The sequence below is a fragment of the Schistocerca gregaria genome, chromosome 1 (genome assembly GCF_023897955.1).
Source record: "Schistocerca gregaria isolate iqSchGreg1 chromosome 1, iqSchGreg1.2, whole genome shotgun sequence".
NCBI lineage: Eukaryota > Metazoa > Arthropoda > Insecta > Orthoptera > Acrididae > Schistocerca > Schistocerca gregaria.
The window spans coordinates 599,251,322-599,266,306 of NC_064920.1; the positions used below are offsets into that span (position 1 = coordinate 599,251,322).

Here is a 14,985-nt window from a genome sequence, read left to right on the forward strand (position 1 = left end):
CTGATCCAGTCCACCACTGGCAATGGAAGGTGAAGGTTTGACAATGCCAGCTACCCATGCTGGGGGGAAAAAACACAAACACACACACACACACACACACACACATCAAACAAGCATCAGTCATACAATTGTAAAGTAACTTCCAGAGAAACTGAGACTACTGAAAAATGAATGTAAAACAAAGCATATGGCTAAATAAAACATTCTTGGCTGTCAAGAGAGTGATGCATGAAGCCTCCAATGATTACCTTAGCAGGGCTTCTTAGTAGTGAGAATGCAGTAGTTTTATCTTGGATGGCAAATCATTGTCAAATGTAGAGGTAGCCACGGGTGTACCCCAGGGAAGTGTTTTGGGTCCCTTCCTGTAGATGTTGTATACTAATGATCTTGCAAACAATATAATAGTAACCTCAAACTTTTTGTAGATGATGCAGTTATCTGTAATGATGTTCAATGTGAAAGGAACTGCACAAATATTCAGTCAGATCTTTATGAGATATCGAAGTGGTGCAAAGATTGAAAACTGGTTTCAAATCTTAAGAAATGTAAAATTATGCCCTTCACAGAACAATAAAACATACTATCCTATGGCTATAATATCAGTGAGTCATAAATGAAATTGATAAACTCATACAAATACCTGGGTGTAGCACTTTGTAATTATTTGAAATGGAAGAATGACAGAGGCTTAGTCATGGGTGAAGAAGGCAGCGATCTTCAGTTTACTAGTAGATTACTAAGGAAATGCAGTCAAGAGACTGTTTACAAATCGGTAGTGTGGTCCATCCTAGAATATTACTCAAGGGTGTGAGACCTGTTAGAGACAGGTCTGATGGGGGATATGGAAAATATATAGAGAAGGGTAGCATGGATAGTCATAAGTTTGTTTAGCCTGTTGCAAAGTGTCATAGAGACTTCAAAAGAACTGAACTAGTATAATCTTGAAGATAGACATAAACTGTCATGAGAAAGCCTACTTCCAAAGTTTCAGGAACCACGTTTGTATGATGATTCTAGGAATGTACTACAAACCCCTACATATCACTCCCATAGGGATCATGAGGATGAGATCAGACTAATTACAGCATGCACAGATGCATTTAAACAGTTATTCTTGCTGTGCTTCATACATAAATATAATGGGATAAAACCATAATAACTGTTATAAGGGGTGTGCCCTGTGCATGCACTCCACAGTGTTTTGCAGAGTGTGGGCAGTATAAATTCTGCCTCTGCCCATATCAACATACAGGTCATTGTCTGGCAAGTTCATTTCTGCTTTGTCTTATCTGTGGTATCTCTAGAAGATAATTTTTACTTGGGAAAAAGTAAGAAAGAAGATCAATAAAATAATGAAAATGTAATGTTAGTGGTGAAACACAAGCTGGTAAAACTTTGGTATCAAAGAAAGAAGGATACTCAAAAGTAAAATAGTAAAGAGAAAGACAAAGCACCATTATTGAAGCATGAATAAGCAACTGAAGGAAATGAAGAATCCTAAAAGATCACATTTGATATTATTAGACAATGATGCAATTATAGCATAACAAAGTAGTTGCTGTATTGTAGCAAATATTCTGCAAAACAATCAAATTTTGACATCATGGGCATTCATTTGAAGTCAAGTGTCTACATTCTGTGATATGCTTAAGAATGCCTTTATTTCATGGTAAGTTACATGCTAATGTGTTCATTATATAGCTCACAACATCAGTGTTTATTGGAATGCCAACCAACTTTGATTAACATGATTTTTCAGTTTCTCATGGCATATTAATTAAATGAACAGTCTGTAGGTGTACTGGTATGTACGCGACACAATATTTCGGCAGTCAGATATGTCGCCATTATCAGGTGCGCTGACAAGTTGACCTCCTGGAGGCACATGGTTTGACTTCCACATATTTTCTTTTTAACAGAGAATACTGTGAACAGAAGGAGAGTGTTCCAATGGGTAGCCCACTCTAACCTATGGTTGCCTGTCTCTAAATGGAGCACATTGAAGAAGCAACCCTAAAGTCATATAAATGGAAACCTGTTTTTTTTCTATTATGTGGAAGATACATTCATCGTCTGGCTCCATAGAAGTCTCTATGGAGACTGAGACAGAGGGAAGACCATTTCTGAATGTCATGTTCAAGAAAAGAACAGATGGCTCCCTGAGCCATTGTGTATACCAGGAAGCAATGCACACTGACCAGTATCCACCTCCATCCGGCACAGCGAAGTGAGGTGCTCAAAATGCTAATAGACAGGGCACACATCTTTGCAGATTCAGAGATTCTCACCCAGTAACTGGAACATCTCAGAACTGTATTATGAAAAAAACGATTAATCGGAATGGCAGATCAGGCAGTGTCTGTGCCCTGTCACTGCAGTGCAACCTGAGGAGGTAAAAGAAGTCATGGAGAAAGATACAGCCACAGCCTTTTTACAATACAGTGGTGTGCGTTGGAGAAAAATTTGGCACATTCTGAAAAAGCACTGGGTACAAACTTTTTTCTGTATGCCCAGTAAAACATGGGCATTATTGGAGAATATCGAAGCTGACCTACGATTATTGAAGGCCTGAATATACCAGATTCATGCAATTAGTGGAAGATTTATATTAGACAAACATTGCTGCTGATAACACCAATGGCACAGTTGAATAATATATTCTAACAAGTTAGCAGTCACAGAGCACTGTTTATCCAAGACTCTTGCAATGGAATATTAATGCACTGGGATTTTAGCACAAATGTTAAAATGCTAGAACAGCATTGTTTGAAAAGTCATCAAAATACACAGCAGCAATTTTCTTATCAACTAGAACTGCTGCTGTCTCAGAAAGACTTGGGAACCAACACTGTGTCTGATTAAAAAGACATCAGTAAACACAACAAACTCGTGGACAGGGCAGACAGAGTGCCTACATCCATGCTGACACATCGAGCAGATACATTCACCAACACAATTGCATCTTTGACTATCGACACTTGCACTATGGCGAAAGCCACGTGTGGGGCATCCTGCAGAAGAAAGAAATTTGTCAGCTGTGCGTCCCTAGAAGGTCAGTTCATCAGCACACTGGATGATGGTGACATGTCTGATGACCAGAATATTGTATTCACTGGACACTATGTACTGACTGTACACCCATGGACTATTCAATTTTGGCTAAGCTTCAAAAATTTATTACTGATGGAAGCATGGCCACAATTAAATTCTGTAAAGCAATTGTAAATAGTCCATTCTGGAGATGATTGATTACCAAAAGTTTACCAAAGTGGCAGGAGGCATTATTGTTGAGTTTGACCTTTACAAAAATTATGAAAAATTATCCAATTAAAATCTTTTTGTGGAATTTCCGTTTTTTCGTATACCTTTTTTTTAAACACTCTCCGTAAACAAATAACCTGGCCAATTTCTGGGCTGCTATTGTTTAAACAATAACAAATGTCCAAGTTGAAAACAGTAGTAAAGTCACATCTCAGTACTGCCTTCTAGTAGTTCTGTGTAAAACCTTGAAATGTGATGTTTGGGTTTATCTATTTATTTTCGTGACTGTTCTTGCATTTGTTCACGCTATTGAAATGAATGGACAGATATGTACAGTTTCTTTGACTTAAATTTTATGATCTAATTACTTTCAATGCATTTAAAAATATTAATTTGTTACAATAAACTATTTAGGTTGATAATTAATTTTCTTAACCATCAGTATTTGTTTTATTTTTTAAGATAGTGTATACCCATTAAATCATATGCTACTTTATATTATTTTTAACTTTAAATCTGTAGTTTATATGTTGATTTTCAGTTATTTTTTATATCAACAATTATGTTGTTGTAAATAATCTGTCCAGGAAAGTAAAGAACATCGTAAAGAGGTTGCACAGATGCACAGTCAGCAAAATGGATCTTTGCCAATATACTTTGAGGAAAATAGTGGGTTTCAGCCATCTAATAGAGATATTTCATGGACTGGCAGTGATAGAAGCACTGAAAAAAAGAAACACACATTGAAAGGAACATCAACAGCTGCAAAATTTGTGGCTCGTCTCAGCCCTAAAAGTATGAGAAGGAGAAGTGAGCTTCAAACTGCAATAATGAAGGCAAGAAATATATTTTTTTATCACCAGCCCATGTAACTGTATTTCCATGTCTGATTAAAAATAGCCCATAAAATCAAATATTTATTTTGCAAACTCAAGCTGTAACAATATTTTGCAATACAGATAACCATAAATATTGCAAGGCCATTGCAAAGTCTTCATTCTGTTATTTACTTTTCAGTGTATTTATTCTTTAATGATAATTATGATTAACAGTAACAATGTAAGATAAATAACACAAGTGTAATTCAAAACATTACTATCAAACAATACCAGAGAAGGAAAGTTGCTACTCACCATATAGCGGAGATGCTGAGTCGCGATAGGCACAATAAAAAGATTCACACAATTAAAGCATTTGGCAATTAAGGCCTTTGTCAGCAGTAGACACACACACACACACACACACACACACACACAAATGTATGTATGCACACAAACCTCTGATGGCGCTGCATATGTTGTAACAACAGCTTTTATTGATTTTTCTTGGCAGATCTATCCCAATGAACTTGAAATGCAGCCAGAGTACAATGGTTTTAAAGAATGGCTTCTCACATTTGACCTATACAGAGGAAAAAAAACTGGTGATGACACAGAAGATGAAAGTCGCGTTGTTGGAACATTCAAAGTAAGAACCATCAATACTAAAATTTAAGAATTACATAACAGAAAAAGAAAACATTGTAAATAGTTAAAATCAGCAGCAGATAGATAATAAAATAAGACTTTAGTCACTGTGAATTTAAAAAACAACATGTAAAAGTACATTTAAGATCTTAACTTTAAAAAATTGGAAAAAAATGTGTACCATAATTGTAGTCTGACCTGTTTCTCCCTGGACATCCTGTGTAGCTCTAACTCTTAACTCTCTCCAGTGTCTAATCAGTGTCTCAGGATTCATGACTGGTTTTCTAATAGTTATTGATAATATAACTCAGTGAAGGCTTTCACAGCTGATACTTCTGTTAAAAATTCTGGTCAAAAGAGCATGGCCAGTACACAAAGTTATTTGCTAACTTTTCATCTCTATTTGCAGAGGACATCTTCAAAGATGAAACACTGGTAGCCCCAATTATTGTTGTTTCATCTTGGAAGATGTCTTAGCTGGGAAGTTTTAATGAAAAATGGTTAATATTAATTGAGAGGAATGAAACTAAGAATAAGTCTATTATTTTACAGGGAGCTATCAAAGTTTACAAGTGGCCATTGCCAAAAGACATTGAAGATCATACAATAATGGGGTTTGATCCACAGTATGGATTTTTCCAAGGTCTTCCATCAAATGACCCAATACATGTACTTGTCCGTGTTTACATTGTGAAAGCTACAGATCTTCATCCAATGGACCTAAATGGGAAAGCAGATCCATACATTGTTCTTCAGCTTGGGAATAAGAGAATCAGTGATAAGGAAAACTACATATCCAAACAGCTGAACCCTGTTTTTGGGAAGTAAGTATCAAGTCACAGTAAAACTTTTTTTGATGATTATTTGTGCTCAGTTACCCAACAAGTGTGTTTCTATAATTAATACATTATTGATGAATGAAGCAGGAAATAGTTAAATGCTAAAATGTAAAAACAATAAAATAGAATAAAATAATGTTTCTCCCAGTAATAACAATTACCTTTGTAGTTTCATACTAATTATTTTTAAATCTTCTAAAATCATTACTATCTTAGCTTGGTAATTATCAATGTACAACAGTACAGCTAGTATTTTGATGATTCTGTTGCAGTACAACTTTTAATTACTGATAACTCAGGAATATACCATTTTATTGAGCTCAGTTTGAGCGCTGTTTGTTTGTTCCTGAAGTAGTATTATAGTGATGCACTACTATGCATTCATTCACATTACCTATCTGCTCTAGCAGACAATCTCGTGCTGCAGCAGACAATGCATTGCCCAGCAACAAATGCAACATGAACTGTATGCATTTGAGGACAAGAGTTTCCCTGCCACATGCCTCTTCGCTGCAGTGCATGTGTGGTTTTTGCTAACATGTGCTACAGGAAGCATCCCCAACTCCCAACACTTCCTGCAACAACACCGAGCTGTCAAAATGACAAACACAGTAACATAGTGTTTCTTTTGTGTTGAATTTATGTGCAAGTTATTTCATTATCAGAACTGAACAGCTTGCCATAGTGCTATCAGATAGGCAGAGGACCCAGGAAGGCTTCAGTGGTGAGTTGTTTTTGTGCTTCTATAAAGTGAATAGCATTGCAGGATTCCATGACACCTACGGAGAATTAGTAGGTGAGATTGATACCATACTTCAAGAAAACATTGTTCAGCTCCCGCCTCGTGGTCTCATGTCCTGAGTGTAGAGTATCCACTTCACGCAACCAGTTAAATTATAGCAAGTGTGACAAGATCCAACATCTTCTTGTGAACTATGTACAAACCACTGTGGCACCACAGGTGTGGCCTACAAAGACTGAAATCCCCAACTGTGTTAGATTAGCTTCATCCATGAACCTCAAGGTCATTTAGTTGCATTTTGTATTTGCATTAGTCACCATGCTAGATTAGCTCCATTTAAGGTACCTCAAGTTCATTTATTGTGTATTGTATTTGTACTGCAATTGTATTTTGTTTTAATCACTATGTTAGATTAGATACACTTACAGTACCCCTAAGTCCATTTACTTTTATTTGCATATTTCCTTGATCGCAGTGTTAGATTAGTCCCATTCACCAGACTTCAAGAACATTAACAATTTTTCTGACATTGCCCTAAGAAGAAAATGGACAAATTGATTCCCTAAACATGTAAGTGGGCACCCCTTGTGCATACTTGTAATACCTCCATAAGTGATGGGGATTACTGGACCGACTTGGTTGAGAGTTTTTGGTCATAGGCATTATTGTGGCAACTTGCCTCTGTAAATGCATTCAGAAATTAATTATGCATGTTAACATTTCAATAAACTGTGCAGTATTTGGACATCTTTTGTTGCATTATACCTCCATTTTACCCTCCATATGTAGCAAACCCATGATATCCACTTGTTTTCTTCAGTGAGGAGCACCATTCCCACATTGGTGATGCCAGCCAAACATACCCCCTCCCCTCCAGGCCTAGCTCCACACCGCAATGCAACTGGCCACCCCGAGTGGCTGCTGCTGTCGCATTCCTCACCCACTTGGAGGCAGGAGAATACGTCCTGGAGGTACCAGGAGGTACTCATAACAGGCTGCATGTGTGCACACCAAGTGACTGCCAATGTAACATTCCCCCCACCACTGGGGTAGTGCTCACCACACTATGCTGCATACATAGTCGTGTGCACTACTCTACCATTCCAGGGCTAATGTAGTGAGTGAAGTGCCATTTCACAGTTGAGTTTGTCCCGGCTTACCACTATGTTTGAGTTTTGCCCAGGCCAGTAACCCTCGTCTATGAGCCCTTGTGATCTAAAATTGCATATGGTCAGGTTCCACACTTGTCTCAGTCACTTACACGCCACTTGCAAGGACTGTCACCTCCCTGGTGCACACCCCCTCTCTCATTCCCCAGCTGGCCTGTGCCACTGCCGTCCACTAGCTCCCTTTCAACTCCCGTGACTACCGGCTGAAGTTCACTTCTATGGAGGCAATATTCCCAGGCTTCTTGATTAGCAGCAACTCTACACAATACGCCTTAACAGCTATTTAGTTTGAGTCTTTGGTTGCTGCAGAACCATGTGACATCATCTTGAGCCTGCCACAGTCAGGCAGATTTGGTACCCTGAAAGAGCAGCTGACACTGCAGCTGGTCACATTGCAAATTCAGCCCACATGTGCACTATTTTCATCAGTGGAATATGGTGATGTGTGTTCCTTGCAACTCCTTCAGCACCTCTGCACACTTACTGAATTTACAGTCATTCCTGGTATGCTGCTACTTATGAACTGGTTCATGGATCTGCCTGCCACAGTCTGCCCAGTGTTAGCCATGCACAACTATACAAACATACATTGGTGTGACCTCTGTTACAGTGGACAGCGTCTTTGTTACGGTGGAGAGCGTCTTCAAGAACCTCAACCCACACACAGTATCCCACATGTACAGTCCATATCAGCACCCATGCCCTCCCTATCCCATGAACTCTGCTGACCTCCTCATTGAATTTTCTCTCCTCACTCTCCCTTCCAGGAGCTGCTGGAGCTACACCATGATATGTTGCACTACATCATCATAATTATGCCAATCCCTCCAGTTTTTTTATGCCTCCACTGCCTACCACCGTGTATGTGAAGAGCCATACATGTTGAAATCAAGGAAGCAATCACTACCAGTGAGCACCACCCCTCAAAAAGCCCACAAGCCTCTGCCGTACAACATGTCCCAAGAAAAGAAGGCAGTTGGTACCCAAGCAATGACTTTCAGTCCTTCAAATCCAAGATGATCTCCAACCACTAGCCAGTGCCCCTCTTGCACAGCGACAGTGATAATATGCCTGATGCAACCATCTTCAGCAAGATGGTCTGCACAGAAACATTTACTTAGATTCTTATTGTCCCAGAGGACATGGAGAAGATGGGAATAATCACCCCCTTCAGTCCTTTCAGAAGCATATTTATGTCCTTTGGGTTCCACAACACTGCTTGGACCTGACAGTGACCTACTTGGCACCTCGGGTTGTTACATCTGCCTGCACAGTCTCACAAAGCACTGCTGGTACCTTCAGGACATATTCTCCTGCCTCCAAGTTGCTGATGTTCTCATCAACCAGGAGAAGTATGTCTCAGTGTTGTGAAGATCTGGGCTGTTGGCAAATTCCCAAGCTCCAGAACTTTAAAGAACACTGCATGTTCCTAGGGATTGCAATTTTTTCCCATGCCATCTGAAGAACACTACAAGTGTGCAAGCACCACTCAGTCCACACTCCAGGACAATCGCACTGAAGGTAGTCTTCTCATTCCCTGGATAATGCAAGTGACAAAGAGTTATGAATAAAGGAAAAGTGACCCCTTGCATTCTGCTCTCCTGGCCCACTCCTATTCGACCACTAAGTTCACAGTTGTTACTTATGCCACCAGTCTGCACTAGCCACCATCCTTCACCAATGCTGAAGGTGTTCTTTTCCATGAAGCTTTAATTACCACAGTGGAGTTGGGTCATGTACAACTATGAGCTCCTTGCCCAGTAGGAGGTGGTGAAGTACTTCCACCCCTCTCAGCTGAAGGACATTCCTTCTCAATCTCCACTGACCATCCCCTTAAAACAGGGTTTTGTAGAATTTGAGGCATAAAGATTTCCCCTAGGCAAGTCTGTCAGCAGTGATACTTAACACATTTCACAACTGACATATGGTACATGACAGACATCAGGAACATCATTGCTGACTGCCACAGCTGCTCCTGCTTCCTCATTCCCCCCCTCAACAACACTGTGTTGACTGCCACCCAGGCAGCCAATCTCATGGTAAAATGGAAATCCCATGTGGCTAGGGCCTCCCGTTGGGTAGACCATTCACCCGGTGCAAGTCTTTCAAATTGACACCACTGCAGAGACTTGCTTGTCAATGGGGATGAAATGATGATGATAAGGACAAAGCAGTAGGTGGATCAAAACAAAATGTCCAGACACTCTGTGACCAAAATGGTACTGAAACAGAGGATGACAGACTAAAAGCTGAAATACTAAATGTCTTTTTCCAATGCTGTTTCACAGAGGAAGACTACACTGTAGTTCCTTCTCTAGATTGTCATTCAGATGACAAAATTGTAGATATTGAAATAGACAAAAGAGGGATAGATAAACAATTAAAATCGCTCAAAAGAGGAAAGGCAGCTGAACCTGATGGGATACCAGTTCGATTTTACATAGAGTACGCGAAGGAACTTGCCCCCCTTCTTGCAGCGGTGTACCATAGGTCTCTAGAAGAGCATAGCGTTCCAAGTGAATGGAAAAGGGCCCAAGTCATCCCCATTTTCAAGAAGGGATGTCGAACAGATGTGCAGAATTATAGACCTATATCTCTAACATTGATCAGTTGTAGAATTTTGGAACACCTATTATGTTCGAGTATAATGACTTTTCTGGACCATCTCTAATGACCTCCTTGTCGACGGGACGTTAAACACTAACCACCACCACCACATTTTCTGGAGACTAGAAATCTACTCTGTAGGAATCAGCATGGGTTTCAAAATAGATGATCGTGTGAAACCCAGCTCACACTATTCGTTCATGAGACTCAGAGGGCTACAGACATGGGTTCCCAGGTGGATGACGTGTTTCTTGACTTCCGCAAGGCCGATACAGTTCCCCACAATCATTTAATGAACAAAGTAAGAGCAAATGGACTATCAGACCAATTGTGTGATTGGATTGAAGAGTTCCTAGATAACAGAACGCAGCAAGTCATTCTCAATGGACAGAAATCTCCGAAGTAAGAGTGATTTCAGGTGCACTGCAGGGGAGTGACATAGGACCATTGCTATTTACAATATGCATAAATGACCTTGGGGATAACATCGGAAGTTCACTGAGGCTTTTTGCGGATGATGCTGTGGTATATCAAGAGGTTGTAACAATGGAAAATTGTACCAAAATGCAGGAGGATCTGCAACGAATTGATGCGTGGTGCAGGGAATGGCAACTGAATCTCAATGTAGACAAGTGTAATGTCCTGCACATATATAGAATGAAAGATCCTTTATCATTTAGCTACAATATAGCAGGTCAGCAACTGGAAGCAGTTAATTCCATAAATTATCTGGGAGTACGCATTAGGAGTGGTTTAAAATGGAATGATCATATAAAGTTGATCATCGGTAAAGCAGGTGCCAGACTGAGATTCATTGGAAGAATCCTAAGGAAATGCAATCTGAAAACAAAGGAAGTAGGTTACAGTACCACCACTGCTTGAATATTGCTCAGCAGTGTGGGATCCTTACCAGGTAGGGTTGATAGGAGAGATAGAGAAGATCCAACGGAGAGCAGCGCGCTTTGTTGCAGGATCATTTAGTAATCACGAAAGCTTTACAGAAATGACAGATAAACTCCAGTGGAAGTCTCTGCAGGAGAGACGCTCAGTAGCTCGGTATGGGCTTTTGTTGAAGTTTCGAGAACATACCTTCACTGATGAGTCAAGCAGTATATTTGCTCCCACCTACATATATCTCGCAGAGAGACAATGAGGATAAAATCAGAGAGATGCTTAAAACTCTCACTGAAACTTGTTGTAAGCTCGTTCATTTTATGACTAGTTACTATCCTGCTGTTAACAGCATGATGAAGAGGTTCCATGGATTCCTAAAAGCTGCCCTTACCTATCAGTCTGTAACTTAGCCTGCTATCCTGCAACTAGTTTTCCTATGCTTGCATGTGGCCGCCAAAACAGACTTCGGTGTGTTCACTGCCAAAGCCTTGTGTAGGCAGCTGCTTGACATCACAGGCTAGCTGCAGCTCCTGTCAACCACCATGTGCACCCCAGCCTTCCTATAGCAGCTGCATGGCATACCTATGACTGGCAGCCCCACAACACCACGGTGAGTGCAAGTCCTTAATGTAGTGTGACCATTGCACATGCACACATGTCATGCTCTGGGTGTATGTCAGCCAGCCACCACTCCACCAGCAGTACTCAGGACCACACCTTTTGTTCAAGAAAAGGGAAAAGATATTTTCTGTACATCTCCCCATCTCAGGGGTGCCTCTACCACAATAGCCTTTTGACTGAAGTTGGTGTATGCACTCAAACTCTCTAGCCATTGCACACCACCATGTCTAAATGGAGGTGGTCTGGCCATCCTGATTTAGGTTTTCTGTGATTTCCCAAGATCACACCAGGAAAATGATGGGATGGTTCCTTTGAAAGGGCACGGCCGACTTCCTTTCCCATCCTTCCCTGATCTGAGCTTGTGCTCCGTCTCTAATGACCTCATTGACAACGGGACGTTAAACACCAATATCCTCCTCCCCTCCTCCTTCGACTAATGAAGACCATACCCTGGCCAAAACCACTGACTTGGCAGACATTAACTGAAACTAAGAGAGGGGGCCACTCTGCCGCTCACACCATTGCCTGTCTCAGCAAAGCTGCTCATGGCACCTGCCACTTCACCATGTCTGCCAGACCCATCCTCTGTCCCCCATCTGAGTTGCAAGGTGTCATCCCCTTGGGTCTGACACTGAGACACCTATCACCACCACTGCGATGTTGGCACATGCCTCCGTCACAATGTGTGACCCACCGTACAAGCAAGAGGTGGTAGCAGCCGGCACCTATGGGCCTGGTACAGGAAATTGTGCATTATGCCACTTGTGCAGGGTGCACTGCGGGCTGACCACTATGTGTGACCATCCAAACACCAGGATGCCACTGCATCCTCCACCAGGCCCTGCTCCTACACCGCAGCAGGCCCGACCATGCCTCGTTACCATGGTGCATTTCCCATTTCCGCTCCCCCCTCCCTCCCCCCCCCCCCCCCCCCATCCACCCTCTCACCACCCTGGCTGGTAGTGCAGAAGGGTGTTACCTCCACACTGAGCTTGGCTTGCAATGTGATGTCCCAGAGGCTGTGCACGCCACACTGCTTGCCTTCACTATTGGCAGAAACCCTGGCCAAGGCCCTGGCCCTGCTGACAACATGCCACTGCCCACAGAAGTCTGCTGATTGAGTCTGTTAGCGTTCACTGCATCCTGTAACTTTGCCTCCAGCCAATCCTTCTTGTAGGGGGAGGAGGGAGTGACTGTGTGGTGACACTAATATGCGTTCATGCCCACTACCAATCAGCTCTTACAAGTGAAGCATTACCTGGCAAGAAGCTGCATTATAAGCTGTATGCATCTGAGGACAAGAGTTTTCTCTGTCACACATCTCTCTGTCACAGCATGTGAGGTTTTTTCCCTAAAGCTTGCTACAGGAAGCATCCTTAACTCCTGGCACCTTCCAGGTTGGTGTTGAGCTGTTCACTTGACAAGTGCAGTGATTTAATGATATTTTGGTGTTGAGCTTATGTTTGAGTTATTTCATCATCAGAACTTAACCACATCCTGTAGTGGTTCATACGGCTCTGAGCACTATGGGACTTAACATCTTAGGTCATCAGTCCCCTAGAACGTAGAGCTACTTAAACCTAACTAACCTAAGGACATTACACACATCCATGCCCGCGGCAGGATTCGAACCTGCAACCGTAGCAGTCCCACAGTTCTGGACTGTAGCTCCTAGAACCGCAAGACCACCGCTGCCGGCCATCCTGTAGTGCTACCAGATAGGTGCAAGACACAGGTAGACATCAATAGTGAATCAGTTTTGTGTATCTATAAAGCAAACAGCATTCCTGGCTTCTGCAACACCTATTAAGAACTAGTAGGTGAGATTGATACCATGCTTCAGGGAAACACTGTTCAGCACATGCCTCAAAGTCTCATGTTTCGAGAGTGGCCTATCCTCTTCATGCAGCCTGTTGAATTATAACAAGTGCAGCAGAATCTGACATCTTTTTGTGAACTATTATAAACACTGTGGCAACAACACACATGCAACCATTAAAGACTGAAATCTCCAACTGTGTGAGATTAGCTTCATCTACAGAACATCAAGTTTGTTTATTTGTGCTTTGTATTTGGATTAGTCACTGTGTTAGTTAAGCTTCATTTAACAAACCTCAAATTTGTTTATTTTATAGTGTATTTTGCTTTGATTATTCTGTTAGATTAGTTTAGTCACCTACCGTAACTCAAGTTTGTTTATTTGTAATTATATTTTGCTTTGATCATTGTGTTAGATTGTGGTACCTCAAAGTTCATTTATTTTTATTTGCACATTTCATGATCATTGTGTTGCATTAATCTCATTTACCATGTACTTCAAGAATATTGGTGACGTTTCTTATACTGACTGAAGAAAAAAAATGAGTAAACTGATAACCTCACACAGATGATGGGCACCCTTTGTGTGTATCCATAATGTCTTCATGAGTGGTGGGGATTACAAGACCAACTCAGTTGAGAACTTCTGTTCATAAGCACTTTTGTGGCAACATCCCTTTGTAAATCCATTTTGAAATTAAATGTGCCTGTTAACATTACAATGAAGGAATTGTTTAGTATTAGACAACTTTTATTAGTTTGTCCCCATGCTTCACTCATCCATTTCACCCTCCACACCTTGCAAACCCACAGTATCCATCTGCCATATTCAGTGAGGAAGATAATTCACACAGTATGGAGAATTACTTTTCAGCTTTGAAAACATATGGATTTTTAATTGATTCAGGTGTGGGTTCTTGGTGAATTATTATACATGATATTAAATAAATGAAATACTTTTTCCTTATTTCACCAAACAAGGCAAAAAAGTGTTTCATTTAGTTAATAGTACATGTGGATTTTATTAGTGTATTGTAACATACATAGATAAGATGATGTTTCATGGTGTAGAAAGTGGTAAATAAACCAGCAGTTGGAAAAGAAGCACCTATTAAGGTGACCACATTTTCTAGACCCAAATTTGGGACACATTACTAATTTTACAAAGAAAAGAACTTAATTAAGTGTAATAAATACTAAATATCACTTTAATTTGTTACAAAATACATTTTTAGTACTTTATTAGTGCCTTCTAAGATGAGGCAGTGTGAGCAGACCAACTCTATTAATCAATGGTGTAAATTTTCTTCAGTATTCACATTAGACATTAACATTCTTTCATAGTTTCTTCAGCAAGGTGAGTTTTGTCTCTGGTTCATATATTATTTATGAGTGAAAAACCATTTCAGCATAGCATTAGCACCAGGAAGACAGTAGAGAAACTCTGGTAACCTGAGTAAATTTGAGAACAGCACATGAAGCTGGTTGAAATGAGAAAACATTACAACCTTTCATTGAGTTGACAAACTGTTGTTAGCAGTCCATTTACTGATTTTCTCACTGGTTAC

The 14,985-nt window shown here is 40.7% G+C and overlaps 1 protein-coding gene across 1 annotated transcript in view; it reads left to right on the forward strand.

Moving 5' to 3' along the window:
• LOC126358244 (otoferlin) overlaps positions 1–14,985 on the forward strand; it is a 288,211-nt gene that overhangs the window by 177,687 nt on the left and 95,539 nt on the right. Inside the window, exons 21-23 of the mRNA XM_050007531.1 lie at positions 3,849–4,097; positions 4,594–4,728; positions 5,280–5,551. Of these exons, the coding sequence (XP_049863488.1) occupies positions 3,849–4,097; positions 4,594–4,728; positions 5,280–5,551 (656 nt within the window). The remainder of the gene's footprint in view (positions 1–3,848; positions 4,098–4,593; positions 4,729–5,279; positions 5,552–14,985) is intronic.